Raw genomic sequence first — 13,098 nt, forward strand, 5'->3', positions numbered from 1 at the left:
ACCATATACCTCTGTTAAGACCAGTCATTTGTTTTTGGCTTAAACTTAGTTTGCAGGTTTTGGGGGAGGGTGGTCTTCAAGCCCCAATTTCTGGAGTAAAGTGATTTAGTTAAAATCCTAATGCCTGGCAGTGCTGACAAGTGCTTCTTAATGAAGACACACCATATGCCAGGAGAAAGACTTTTGACTGAAACTTAGCTAAGAGAAGTAGTTAGCTGCATTACTCTGAAGTCAGGGTAGATATGCACCTTTATAGACTAACTAAACAGGATATATATGAGGGACTACAAGCTTTCATGAGACCAAGTTCACTTTTTCAGATGCAAAGCCAGCAGAAGCCTTGTCCTGCTGCTGTAACTGTGTCCAGACTAGATGTTTTATTGTTAGAGCTACGCTGGATAAAGAGCATGAGGTTTTTGCATTGTGAGCTGATGTAGCCATGATAGCAAAACTTGTAATACAGACCACACCTGAGATATGCTCCACGTCTGGAACAGCTCACGGGCTGAATAGATGGGACAAAGTAGGAGAGTGGAAGAAAAAAACATGACGTTTTCTACACCATTGGGGGACTGGGGAGGGGAGGAGGGGAATTATACTTACAGCTAGTTTACATACAGATATTGCATCAGTATATTTTTTATACACAGTTAAATAACTTTATACTCTTAAACCTGTCTATCTTAGACCAGTATAGTTTATTCCTTTTCCCATATGGAAATAGCTAGGCCAGTAAGAGCTCCTTTATACTAATATAACTGCATCTACCCTGGGAAGGGGTGGAGGGTGGCACCATTTTTGCATGTAGACAAAGACTTTTGTGTACTGCTGCTTACAAGAGGGCCCATCAAAGAAGTATGACCATCTGCAGTGAGGGTATCATACAGCTTTTCTGAGGTGCAGCTTTAGATGGTTTTGAGTGATTGCTGGGAATTTTCCTCTCACCAGTAATGAAAGCAGGAGCAAACCTCCTTGTTAAAGAGGCTGAAGCTGAGTAGTTAAGATTAGCTGAATTTTGCACTTAAAGCAGGGACTGAATGACCTTGCTCTGTATAAAGAACACGCCCTCCTTGAAATTAGAGCACTTGCTCCAACTACAGATGTATTGTCTGAGAATTTACTAGTTAATCCAGTGATATAAAATAACAAAAGTTTGGCCTTTGAAGAACATTGCACAATCCATGGCGGGTTCCTGCCCCCTGCACCGCCCCCCCCCTTTGCAATTTTTCTCCTTCCCTTCAAAGCAGGGAGTGGGATTCTGCTGTTTTGTCCCAATGAGGTGCTTAGAATCTCAGAGCAGGTTTTAACCAGTGGCAAATGTGGTCTGTCTGGATGAGCTTGCAGCTCAGCTGTGTTCTACACTGGATTAGCTGCATCTATCATCAGCAATGGTCATTTTGCAGCATTGAAAAGAGTACCCTTTCTCCAGGCCCCCTGTGTCCTTTCTTGTCCTTTCTGGAGAGAGGACATGCCTGATGGATGATGATTCGGACGTGCAGAGGCCAACTTATCTCACAAGCTGCCATCAGGTGGTAATGGCTTCTGGTCTCTGACCAAAGCCAACAAACCTATGTCCTTGAGATGAAGGGCTGGGCTATCGTCATCTTGAGCTGTTCCAGGCTCCTATGTTGTTTATTACAGTCTTATTTATTGGGGCTCCCAACCCGATTTCTGTTCAGATTTAACAGATCCCATCCCCTACTCCAACTGAGCGAGTCATGCAGTGTCGAGCTGGCAGCACTATTCACTGGTTCCCTGAGAGCCAGTTGCCCCCAGAATAGCTTCTTTTGTGCTGCATCTCCAGACCACTGCTTGCAGAGCTGACCTTGTGTAAGGGCATTTGGGGATCTCTGTCCCCTGGCAGCTCTCCCTCTTCCATATGGTTTATCTGGCTAATGGCTGTCAGGAACCAAAAATAGCCCTGTCTAGTGGCAGCTCACCTGCCCCCCTCCAGCCCTTTTCACCAGCAGCAGAGCACAGAAGTTTTCTTGGTCCCAGACCTGAGTGATGATGACACCTCGTGAGAGGTTTTCAGCTCCCACTGCTGCCCAAATAAGCTGGGGATGTGCTGGAGGATTGCCCCGTGTTCCTGACTGAACTCATGCACTGTCAGTGAAGAGACTGGTTGTTCAGGTGTTGAGGGGAGGGACGGGGAGAGACACACCTACCATGTGGCTTTTGATAGGATTTCAGTGGATGCATGTGCTGTCTCCATGGGGTTTCTCTGTGAATTGAGTCAGAAAGCCCCCTATGAAGGGTTCTGACCTGGCCCTGGGCCTACCAGGTAAGTGTCAGAGACACTTTTTACCTTGCTGTATGTGTTGCTTCCTAGAGACGCTTGCCTAGTGAATCCCAGACTGGATCCCCAGTGAGGTTCCATACCACATAAACCACCAGTACAGCTGACGCTGGCTGGCCTGCACCTGTGGGTTGGTATGGAAGTGGCAAAGGGGATGGAACAATATGCTTTCCTCCTTGGTAGTGCAGGGCATAAGGGTGAGTAGGAGAGCTGCCTGGGCTCTACTTGGTCTGGGAAGACATGGATGACTTCATGATCTACTATCACTGTATCAAAGCCTGGACCCTGGACCCCCTTCTAGGCATGGGAGTAGAGAGTACCGCTTGCCATTCAGTCCTTATTCTCCCTGTAAAATTGGTCAACAGAGCTGCTACCTGGGATAGCAGTTGGTGAGGTGGGATCCTGTCCCTGGGAACCCAGCAGCTTGGGAGAAGCTAGTCCGGTGCTGGGGCAGAACGGTCAGATGGGCAGAATGCTCCCAAGGTCCGTTCAGCTGCCTGGAATAAAGAGCTGCTCTAATACGCTCTGGTGTCCACAGAGGCAGAGTGGATCTCAGCTTGGTTCCTCAGGTATATGGACTCCAGCAGCTGTGCTTTGCCAGTGCCCCTTCAGACCCATAGTGCCAGTGGAGGTGCACAGCAGCAATTGTCTGTGGGAGCCCAGAGACCCTCAATTCAAACTCGTGATATACCTGTGGAATGGGTCTGGGTGACTGGCAGAGATGGTGCGGCAGGATTAGTCTGTGCAGTATTAGTGGATGGAAGCTAGGCCAGCCACTAATCTGCAGGGGTCCTGTGAGGTGACACCAGAAGGAGGTCTCCTTTTGTGCCTGGTTCCTGCTAATCGAAATGGGGGCCCCTTCCCTTCAACACTCTCCTGGAAGGAATCCCAATTAAGGGAATGAGCCTTGGCCTTCTCTGTTGATGTACAACACTGACCTTCAGGCTTGGTAGAGGTCCTGTCAGCTCTTATTTTTATCACAGCTCTTAAATCCTTCTTTCTCTTTTGTTCCCTAATTCTGTGAGACACCCTCTGAGTGAGGCTGAGGATAACAGTCTATTGATCTTGTCCTCCTGCATTTGGTGAAAGTCTGTTCACAACCTCCGCTCCCACGCCTACTGCACAGCTAATTCAACAGGAGCCCATACAGCCTTGGCTGCCTGTCACACCCTTTTCTGCCCATCTCTACAGAAATGGGCATTACCCTGAAAACTGTCCTCAGGAAGGGGTGCTGCTATGCACTCCCAGCAAGGGTGCAGTGCTGAGCTGTGAGATCTGCCAGTGAAAAGTACTTCCCAAGGGGGATGGGTCTCATAGTGAGGTCCTGCACGTAAGGGCTGGGGCTATGTTTGTGGAAGAAACCCACCAGGGAATGGGTGTGTTGCCAGGTTTAAGGTCCTGTCCTGCACGTGCAAAAGACTGACTCCCAGTTCCTTTGAATTCCACAGGAGTTTAGCATCAGCACTACTAAGACTTGCTCCTTCTGGGTGAAGAGACAATTCCTCTAATAGTTTCACACTAACACAACAAAAACCCTCCTATGGTTTACAGAGTAACAACCTGGGCAGAATCTGAGCTTCCCTCATTCTGATTTCACAGGACAGTCCTGACTCCAGTGGGGTTAACATTGCCTGCCCAAAGTGTTTTGAGATATCCATGGGGAGATGCTCCCTGCTGAGCTGTAGCACCAGGGTACTGTGATGTTGCATAGCAATGGCTCAGCAATTGTGGCACTGTGAAGTGGTGGTACCAGTCCACTGAGAGCCAGGTAATCTGACCCTTCCTTAGGGTATGGTGGGGAAGTCTGGCAGGCATGAAAAGGCTGCTTCTTTCTTACAGACCCAGCAGTGTCCAGTCAGCAAGATCCAGTGTGCATGGATGGCACCAAAAACAGTGGAGTGGACTGTCATTGTCCTGACCTGCCAGCACAAGGACAGTGTCTGTGCATTCCAGAAAGGCAAGTACTGTGCCTTATGCCATGGGGCCCCCTGTTAATGGGGAGGCATTAGGGATGGGGGCTGGTTCCTAACTGTGACTGCTGTTTGCAAATCTGCAGATGCATTTGAGTCTCATGAGGAACAAACAGCACTGGTCAGAGGCATATTTCTGTACAGGTTTCCTACAGCCCTACACAGCTCCTCAAGTCTGACCTGCTAACACCAGCTCTGACAATGCCCCTCAGTCTTGACCTGCAGCCCTCGTAATCTAGCCCTGTTCCCTACATTGCTTCACTGCACCTCTGCCCCTTTCCTCTCTGATGTTCCCAGGGCTGCAGGTTGGGTGTGGGTCTAGGTGGGACTGGTGTTGGTGTTAGAGCTCATGCTCTAATACCCTCCCCAACTTCTTAGGACTGTCATTTGCAGCTGAGAACAGCCAGGAGCACTGCAGCCCTCCAGCTTCTGTGTCCTACAGCTCTACCTCTGTGGGCAGTAATAGCAGGCATGTAGGCCTGGGGCTAGTCCACAAGGGGCTCTGTTGTTTCTGAAGCTCTGTATGGCAGTAAAGCTGAGGGAGCCAGGCCCAGCTGTGACCAGGAGGAATGAAGTTCTGAGGGACCTTTACTTTCTGCAGAACCAGTGCAGAGACTGTCTCAGGACCCCCAGCCCATTGTCTGGTGCATTCATGGCCACATCATGCCTTTCTCACCCAGGAAGCTTCCCCATATCTTCCCTTTCACCTCCCTCCTGTTAGGAGGGCTGAGTCTGGCTTTCTCAGGAGATACCTGTACACCTTCAGCTGGTCAGAAGAAGTGGCTAGAGAGTGGCAGGAGGCATTGCCTGCCACAGAGGCTGCTGCCAAGGGCTTGGGTTGAACTCTAGGAGCATGTCAAAGCATCAGGCTGGCTCTTCCTGCTCTATTCACTTTCCATTATCTCCTCTACTTTCCAGAGCACAGTGTTTATGCCCTCTACTCTGATGCCCTGTGGCATCATGCTGCAGTCTGAACTAGAGGAGGGGACCCAGCACATTGGTCAGGGATGCAGGCCTAGCTGGCATTCTGCCCAGGAGAGCACGGTGATTGCCCCTGGGGCCTTTTCCTCATGTTTACCTGAGGCTGCAGAGTCAAAGTGCCTGAAGCAGCAGAAACAGGCTGGAGGACTTGTGCTGCAGCCTGATGGGGAATTGATGAGAAGCCAGGAGAGGTCAAAGCCTGGCAGAGAGGGTGCTGAGTGCACAGGTGGCTTCCAGCCAAGGAGAAGTAGCAAATGGCTGCAGGGGAAAAAGGCTGAAGTGGCAATTTTCCTCCAGCTTCTCCCATCCTCTCTGATCCACTCCCCTGCCCTCTCCAAACTTTCAGGCTATCCTTGCCATGGCTTGAGCCCCGGACATGTGAGCAGGGGTCTGATTCCTGCCAGCAGGGCAAGGAACTTCAGATACCTCCTGAGATTAAACTTCAGGGTTCCCTCAGTCCCTGGCATGCTGCAGAGCCCCAAAAGAGGGAGTTTTATGGTGCTGCCAGGGACGGGATGCTGAGAATCCCCATGAGCAAGCAGGGCTACGCCAGGCACTGGTAGAGTTAGGCCCAGCTGTCTGAGTGGGACCAGTATTTGATTAAACTTGGAACAAAGCTTTGGATTGTACATGATTTGGGGCATCCAGCCTGTCCGGGGCCCAGTTGCTAGGCAAGATGGTACCATGTTTGAACTCTGGCAGGGAGCACTGGTGCCTTACCTCATGTGGAAGATCCAGGTGTGACAGGCAGGGCTTGGGTTCATTCCATGAGCAAGACCTGCTTGCCTGGGAGCTGTTCTCTATGAATGGGAGCCAAGCTGCCTTGTGGGAGCAAGATGCTTGATCCCTGTGATGCAGAAATCAGCCATGCCAACTTGGGTCCTGCTCAGTGCCACCTTCACCGGGGAGCTGAATCTAGCTTCTGGTGGCCTGTAAACAACCATTGGCTCTTTTGCTGAAAGGTCAGCCCCCAGAGCCAACCTTAACTGGACACAGGCTCGTGCCTGGCTGTGCTCAGGTATTGGCAGGGGTAAATGGGTCTTGGCATTAGAGGGGCACCCAGGCACATAGGGATGAGTCGCTGTGGATGCCAGAATATCCAGCAGCCCTGGCCCTAATTGTGACTGGCCTGTGCAGGATGGGGAGAGGACAGTGCTCAGGGCATCTTCCTGCCCAGACCTCGCGCACACAGAGGTTTTTCCCTTCCTCTATCTGTGGAGACATTGCAGGCTGTATGTGACATCCCCTTGCAGCAAGAGGTTCCTTCAGCTGATATTGAGGTTTAGTCTCATCCTGAGCCCCAAAGGGGTCCATGTTGCTGTTGCCTCACATTGCTCTCTTGCCTGGCCTGGGCGCTCCACGCTAACCAAACAATCCTGCCTCTTGTTTGCTAGAGCTGGAGATCCGCCAGAGGAGGGGTGTCCTGGACCCCGGCACCATCCTCCTCACTGTTGAGGACCCCACAGCACATGTGGGCAGCGGTGGAGCCACCCTCAATGCCCTGCTGGTGGCAGCTGAGCACCTGAGTGCCCGAGCAGGCTACACAGTGAGTAGGCACTGTAGGACAGGGTCTGGGGCCTGCCAGCTGCCCCAAGGCCCTGTGGCAACATTGTAGCAGTGTTCATACAGGGCATCTGCTGTGGGCCTCATGGATGGGCTGGCCATCTGCCCTTGCTTATGTGGTTCTGGGTCTGAGGTTAAGAGTCATGCCACACCCCATCAGCCCTCTCTCATGCCGGGTTCAGCTAGTTGGTGCCTTGGGACTGGTGGCAAGGTGGCCACCCATGGACTTGGCATCTACCTTTCTGAGGGAGAGGTGAGGATGAGTTCACCCCCTCTCCCCACCTGTCAGGTATGTGGCACAAGGTACTATCATTCATGAGCACAGTACACTCCCAAAGCCTACTTGAAATTTTTCCTGGCAGTCTAAGCTGTGGTGGAGGGTCCAAGGAGGGAGTTGCAGGGCGATATAGAGACTTGTGGGATGTGGCCCTAAGCTAGTTGATCTCAGTCTCAGAATATCTTCAGTGCAGTGTTGCCCTTTTCCTCTGATTATCCCCCTTCATGACTCCTGTCTACTTTCACTGTGCTATGACGGGGAATGGGGGAGGCTGCACTGGTTCTTGGGAAGAAATGAAGTGCTGGGTGAGCCTGGCAGTCCATCATGGTTCTCTCTGCTATCCCTGTGCTCAAGATTTGGCAACACCCAGCAGTGACCGCTTAGTGCCTCTGCAGAGGAGGCAGTGCCTTTCCTGCCTGGTGCTGGCCCCTAGCCCCTGGCTCCTGCAGTTGGGTGGCCTCATGGCAAAGACAGCAGGTTCCAAGGCCTGGAAGGCAGGGTGCCCTCAGCCCAAAGCTGGGGCATATATGTGATGTGCAGGAGTTGCTGACTAGTGACTGGTGACCAAACTGCTTGAAGCTGGTGCAACCCATCCTGGGCAAATAGCACTTGCTGTCCCATGGGTCAAGTTTGCTGCAGCCCGTGCTCAGGCCAGCATCAAGGCCAGCTTCCAAGATCATCCATCTCTGCTGACTGACTCCCTTTGTGCACTTCCAGGTTGTCACCTCTGATGTCCTTCAGGAGGCCTGGATTCTCATCATGCACATGGTGAGCGCTGCCTAGGGTTGGTGGGGTAGAGAGGCAGGGGTCAGGCCTGCCATGGTAGTGGGTGTAGTGATCATTGTCTTGTCACTGAAGCCTGCATGAGGTTACCGGCTTCTGAATGTGGGCACAAACACCAAACCTATATTGGGGTATAGGAGCAGTGCCATCCATCTGAGACCTCGCCATACACAGGTCCCACTCTTGCCCCCACCTGGTTTCTCATTCCTCTCTCTCCCATGGGGCAAACCAGATGATCTTACACCATCAGCCTCCTGGCAGGAAGCTCAGCCCTCTTGGCACTGAGAGTAAGGGATGCCTAGTTCTAAAGAGAAGAGCTAGAGGGTAGGTCCCTTGCTCTGAATATGTCTGCACTGGGGGCCATGGACACCATGGTTAAGGGCCACTACACAACAAGTGTCTTGTTGCAGGCAGGTCCTACAGTGGGGAGTGAATCCCAGGGAGACTCAGTTCAGCATCTCCCCACCCCTCACCAGCTCTCTTCCATCAAAATTACAGCCAATTCATGCAAGGCCCTGTGCCAGCCTGGCAGGGGAGCTGTCTTGCTCTGGGGCTAAAATCAAGTGCCCTTTACCCTGTGCCTCCTAAAGCTGCAGAGCTGTTCAGGGATGGCCTGGTGCCAATCCCATCTGCTCCCAGCCACTTGCTTGCCCCAAGCCTTGGCTTTCCTACAGGGGCTGGGTTTGACTGGCTGCAGCCCAGCTATGCAGTGCTAACTCCTGAGCATGCAGGCCAGGACTGGATCCCTGTGGCTAGCAAATGGGACTGCGGGCCAGGCCAGCTGCTTGGAGGATTGATGGGTCTGGCAGTTTGAGTGTCAGCACATTTAACTAAAGCTGACAGCTCTCTGGCTGGAGTCAGCAGGATTCCAATGGCAGGGAGCGAGGAATGTGCCCCAGGCTGCTGTAGCTGTCAGTGGGCAGAGGGGTTACTGACTGGCAGGCAGGGATTTGGGATTTGATCAATGGCACATGCCACATGCTGCTTGCCTGCCGTCAGGTAGTGAGGATGGAGATGATGGGGCTGATGGCTGGTTGTGGAGCCTGAGAGGGGAAAGATTTTGAGTCATGAGTGTAGATAAGGAGATGGACAGACAGGTGGGGATCCCTAGGTCCCCTGAGGAGATGCTGGGCAGAAAGGGGAACATCCATTCCAAGGGACACTGCCCTGAGCCAAGAGGGGTGTTGATGCTGTTTGACAGCTCTGGAAGGATCCTGGCAGGACACTGGGGAGATGGTTACAGGGCAGGTCCAGGGTCTGTCTAGGCATCTAGCCACCAGTGACAGCCTCAGTTTGAAAGACCTGATTCTTGGTCACGGGGGAAAGCTTGGGAGCTGATGAGCTGGCTGTGGTAGTACTGGTAAAAGCAGAGTTACTTCCTGGCTGACTGAAGCTAGGTCCTTCCTTGGGCCCCCACAGACCAGAGTATCTGGGGGCTGGTGCTGTCTCAGGGCGTTGCACTTCTGTTGCCCTTCTCCCACATACCCATACTTGGCTCCCTCTTCCATCAGGGCCGTGATTTCCCCTTTGACGACTGTGGCCGGGCCTTCACCTGCCTCCCTGTGGAGGATCCCAGTGCACCAGCTGAAGCACTGGTCTGCAACCTGGACAGCCTGCTCTGGACCATGACCCACCAGGTCAGCGTGAGCGGGGCAGGGGGTAGGAGTTTCAACTTCCCCAAGGTCAGGGGGCCTGGAGTGCACCCTCCTGAGGCCATGGGAGGAGGTCCCAGCAGGCTCTCCCTGCTCCTCTTCCTGCTTCACCCCTGACCAGGCTATGTTGCACATTGGGGCTCACTGTCCCACAACTATAGGGCAGTAGGCACACTGCAGTTGGCTCTGTGTCATGCATGCCACCCTGAGGAGTGATGGTGGGTGTCCTGAAAACTGAAGCACAGTCAGGCAGGAAAAGCTTTGGCAACCCCAGTGCTGACGTTAGGAAAGCCAAGCAGTAACTAATGTACAGGCTCTGATATCGGGACCCAGTTCCCTTCTGCCTGTGCTACCCCACTGCAAGAGGGCCAGGAGCACCCTCTCCCTCAGGATACACAGGGAGGTTGACTGGAGCCCTGCTGAGGTAGGATGGGCATGGATTGAAGGGTGTTATGGCACTGGCTGGCTTCAACCCTGAGCTGTCCAGCTTGGACCCAAATATCAGTGGTCCTGTCCTCACCTGCCCCTTGTTGGGTGTCTCTTCCCTGTGCAGCTGTGCAAGGGCTCCCCGCCTGGAGTGTGGATCTGCAGTACAGACATGCTTCTTACTGTTCCCTCAGCACCAGGTAAGCAGTTGCCCTGTCCTGGGGGGTAGAATTAGCTGGCATGCAGGAGGTGGGGAGGCCTTACTGGAGCAGGGAGTGGGAAGCCTAGGATGTCTTCTGGTTCTGTGTTGGCCATGCAGCATATGGACTTGCTCCTGTGCAGGGAAAATCTGGCAGCCCTGGGGCTTGGGTGGGATGTGCCTGCTTCTTCTGGTGAACCCCACCAAGGCCCAACTTCAGTGCCCTTCCTGCTGTTTGCCATTCCCCCTCCTTTGGAGCCTGCAGTCCTGCAGCCTGATGAGTACTGCCCATGCAGATGTGGCCCTGCCTGTGGGACACCAGGCCACTGTGGCAGCCAGTGGGACCACTATTGTTCCATCTCTCCCTCAGCAGTTGTAGACCTGCAGAACAGTCAGTGCAATGGCATCTCCCTGACTTGAGCATCTGAAACCCATGTGATGCTCAGAGAAATATGAGGATCCCCTTGCACCAGGCTCTTGAGCAGGCAGAAAAACTTGGATGAGCACATGCCTGCCACTGATCCCAATGGGCCACATGCCTTGGCTCAGCACTTCGTGCTCTGTTTGATATTCTTTGCCAGGCAGAGACACAAAGTCAGAGCTGGTGATGGGTGTGTGGAGGCTCAGAGCTTTGTCCCCCTACCAGGCTTCCCAAGCAGGGGATGCTTGGAGGGCTTTGAACCAGGGCAGCAGGAAATGGACTGGGGCTGGCTGGGGACACTGGGGACTGGCACTTGAAGGGGGAGGGGTTGAACTAGCTCAGGGTGTGCTGTGTGCCTCTTCTAGGTGGTCTAGTTGGGGATTGGCTCCCATTACTGGTAGTTGCATTGGGGGTGGGGAGCTGCATCTGTAGGAGCCCTATCAGCACCTCCCTGTTAGCCTGGTGCAAGGGACAGTGGGTCCTTCTCAGTGGATCCTCCCCTGACAAGGGATCCCACCCCCTTCCTAAAGGGTCAGGACCAGTCTCTGACAGTTCTGAGGCCATGCACTGTTTCCCCCTCTCAGAGATCAACTGGGATGGATTCCAGGGGGCCAAAGTGATCTCCGTTCCAGGGACTGTCTTGTACGCCAGGAATCATGGAGTCTACCTCACCACACAGCAGGTTTGTGATTGGCTGAAGCTTCATAGGAGTGCCAAGCCCAGGGCATGGCTCAGGTCACAATCTGGTCATTGAAGTTCACTTGGAGATTTCTTGCTAGGATTTGGAAATTGAGAGCATTTTTACACATGCTCTGGGATGTGGCACTAGACGCTTTAGTTAGCGAGCCACACTAGTCAAAAGCACCTGCACATCACGTGTATCAGTGTTCCCATGATGAAAAAATGATGGGTGCTTTGAACTAAAGTTCAACAAATGTGGTTTATTTCAAAGAGCCCTGCTGCCATTTTTTCAGCATGGGGACATGCAGGGACACTGATAAACTCAGGCAGCCTTCCATGTCATGTGTAAATTTCCGTGCTTCAGCAGACTCCATCAGTCAAGTCTGCTCCAGCATACTGGATTTCCACTGCGTCGGAGCAGGCTACCTGTACATTTACAGGAGCCCTGAGGTACCAGGAGTGTCAGGAGCAAGAGAGGCCTAGGACAGAGTTCAGGGCTCAGTGGGGCCAACTTGATCCTCTCTTGGCTGCAGTCTGTCCAGGAGGGTGTGCTGCTGCCCCTCTGGCCTTGCTGTCACAGGGGAGCTTTGCCTGGCCAGCAATTCTGGTTTCACAGAGGATCAGCACAAACTGTAGTAGGGAGGAGTTCCCCCAGCTGTGGAGTTACCCTGATCTCTGAGGCCTGTTGGAGCCTCTGCTCTCTGCTGAGCCTACTTGCAAGTTCAGTTTGTACCAAAGAGGATGCGAAACCTGTTGCTCTTTGTCTACTGCATCTTGTCCAAGGGTCTCTGTGTATGCCCCCCATGCTGTATGTGTCCCTTTGGTAACGGGAAGCTCTACGGAGCAGCATCCCTTATCCTGCCCATGAGACTTCAGCATATTGCACCCCCTCCGTGCCCACTGTTGGGAGACATGCACCAGGTGGAGGTGGTTCAGGGCTTTCCTGGGCAGTTTTCTGCCTGTGTAGTCTTGTCTTGTCCCACCCCTATCTGAGCCTTTCAAATCAAAGGCAGTTACTCACCTGCCTATGGTCTGCCGTTAGGTCACTACATAGCCAGCCCTCAACAATCTGGATCAATGCACCTCTGCTAGCAGCCAGCCAGCTGGAGTGGAGGCACAGAGCAGACCTTCAGGTGTCTGGAGAACTGTGTGATATGGCTCTTATACCAGGCCCAGGCAACCACACTGGGCTAGCAAGATCTTCTTTCTGATACCCTAATTCCATTTTTGAGGTGGTGCCTCTTTAAGGTATTCATATGGTAGCAGGATATGAACAGCACTGCAAGAAGGTCAAGCCACAGCCTGAAATTGAGCCAGCAACCCCACTAGTGACTGAGGCAAGTGGGTCTGTTCTCCCCTGCAGGCAATTACCTAGTGGCCAGCTCCCCTCCCCCAGCATAAGGATTCTGTTCTGGGCAGGACCTACTCCTGATCCAGCTGTGCACACTCAGCCCTCAGGCCTTTGAGAGTGTGGGGCAGGCCAATCTCTGACAGGTCGGAGGGAGAGGTGGCCATCTAGGGCTATAGTCCAGCAACCCTCTGAGGTGGAAGAACCCATCAGCCCTGCCCTAGTGTATCCCTGCATCATGCTTGACTTAATTTGAAACTGCGTAAACTCTCCAAGGGCTGGGGGTCCACTGCTGGAGCTAACCAGTGCCTTTCTTCCTACAGGGGCTTGTGTGTGATATCATCTACAGAGGCTCAGAGGCCCAGATACAGCAGTGTGCCAGGCCTGATGGGAAGGTCCCACTGGTATGTTCATGATCTTTCATCCCTTAGTGCGGGGGTGTCCAACTTTTTTGAATGTGGGGCCGGATCATGAACTTTTTATTACTCAGTGGTCCGG

At 52.9% G+C, this 13,098-nt stretch overlaps 1 protein-coding gene across 5 annotated transcripts in view; it reads left to right on the forward strand.

The window, feature by feature from the left end:
* The window catches only part of FUK (fucokinase), a 47,092-nt gene that overhangs the window by 13,579 nt on the left and 20,415 nt on the right, over positions 1 to 13,098 (forward strand). For all 5 annotated transcript variants that reach the window (XM_019505820.1, XM_019505818.1, XM_019505822.1 and 2 more), the window contains exons 2-8: positions 4,139 to 4,256; positions 6,645 to 6,796; positions 7,808 to 7,858; positions 9,385 to 9,510; positions 10,079 to 10,151; positions 11,156 to 11,253; positions 12,924 to 13,004. In XM_019505820.1, coding sequence (XP_019361365.1) covers positions 4,178 to 4,256; positions 6,645 to 6,796; positions 7,808 to 7,858; positions 9,385 to 9,510; positions 10,079 to 10,151; positions 11,156 to 11,253; positions 12,924 to 13,004 — 660 coding nt within the window. In that variant the 5' untranslated portion in view covers positions 4,139 to 4,177. The remainder of the gene's footprint in view (positions 1 to 4,138; positions 4,257 to 6,644; positions 6,797 to 7,807; positions 7,859 to 9,384; positions 9,511 to 10,078; positions 10,152 to 11,155; positions 11,254 to 12,923; positions 13,005 to 13,098) is intronic.

The sequence above is a fragment of the Gavialis gangeticus genome, unplaced genomic scaffold, assembly GCF_001723915.1.
Source record: "Gavialis gangeticus isolate Ggan-Ray unplaced genomic scaffold, GavGan_comp1, whole genome shotgun sequence".
Lineage (NCBI taxonomy): Eukaryota > Metazoa > Chordata > Crocodylia > Gavialidae > Gavialis > Gavialis gangeticus.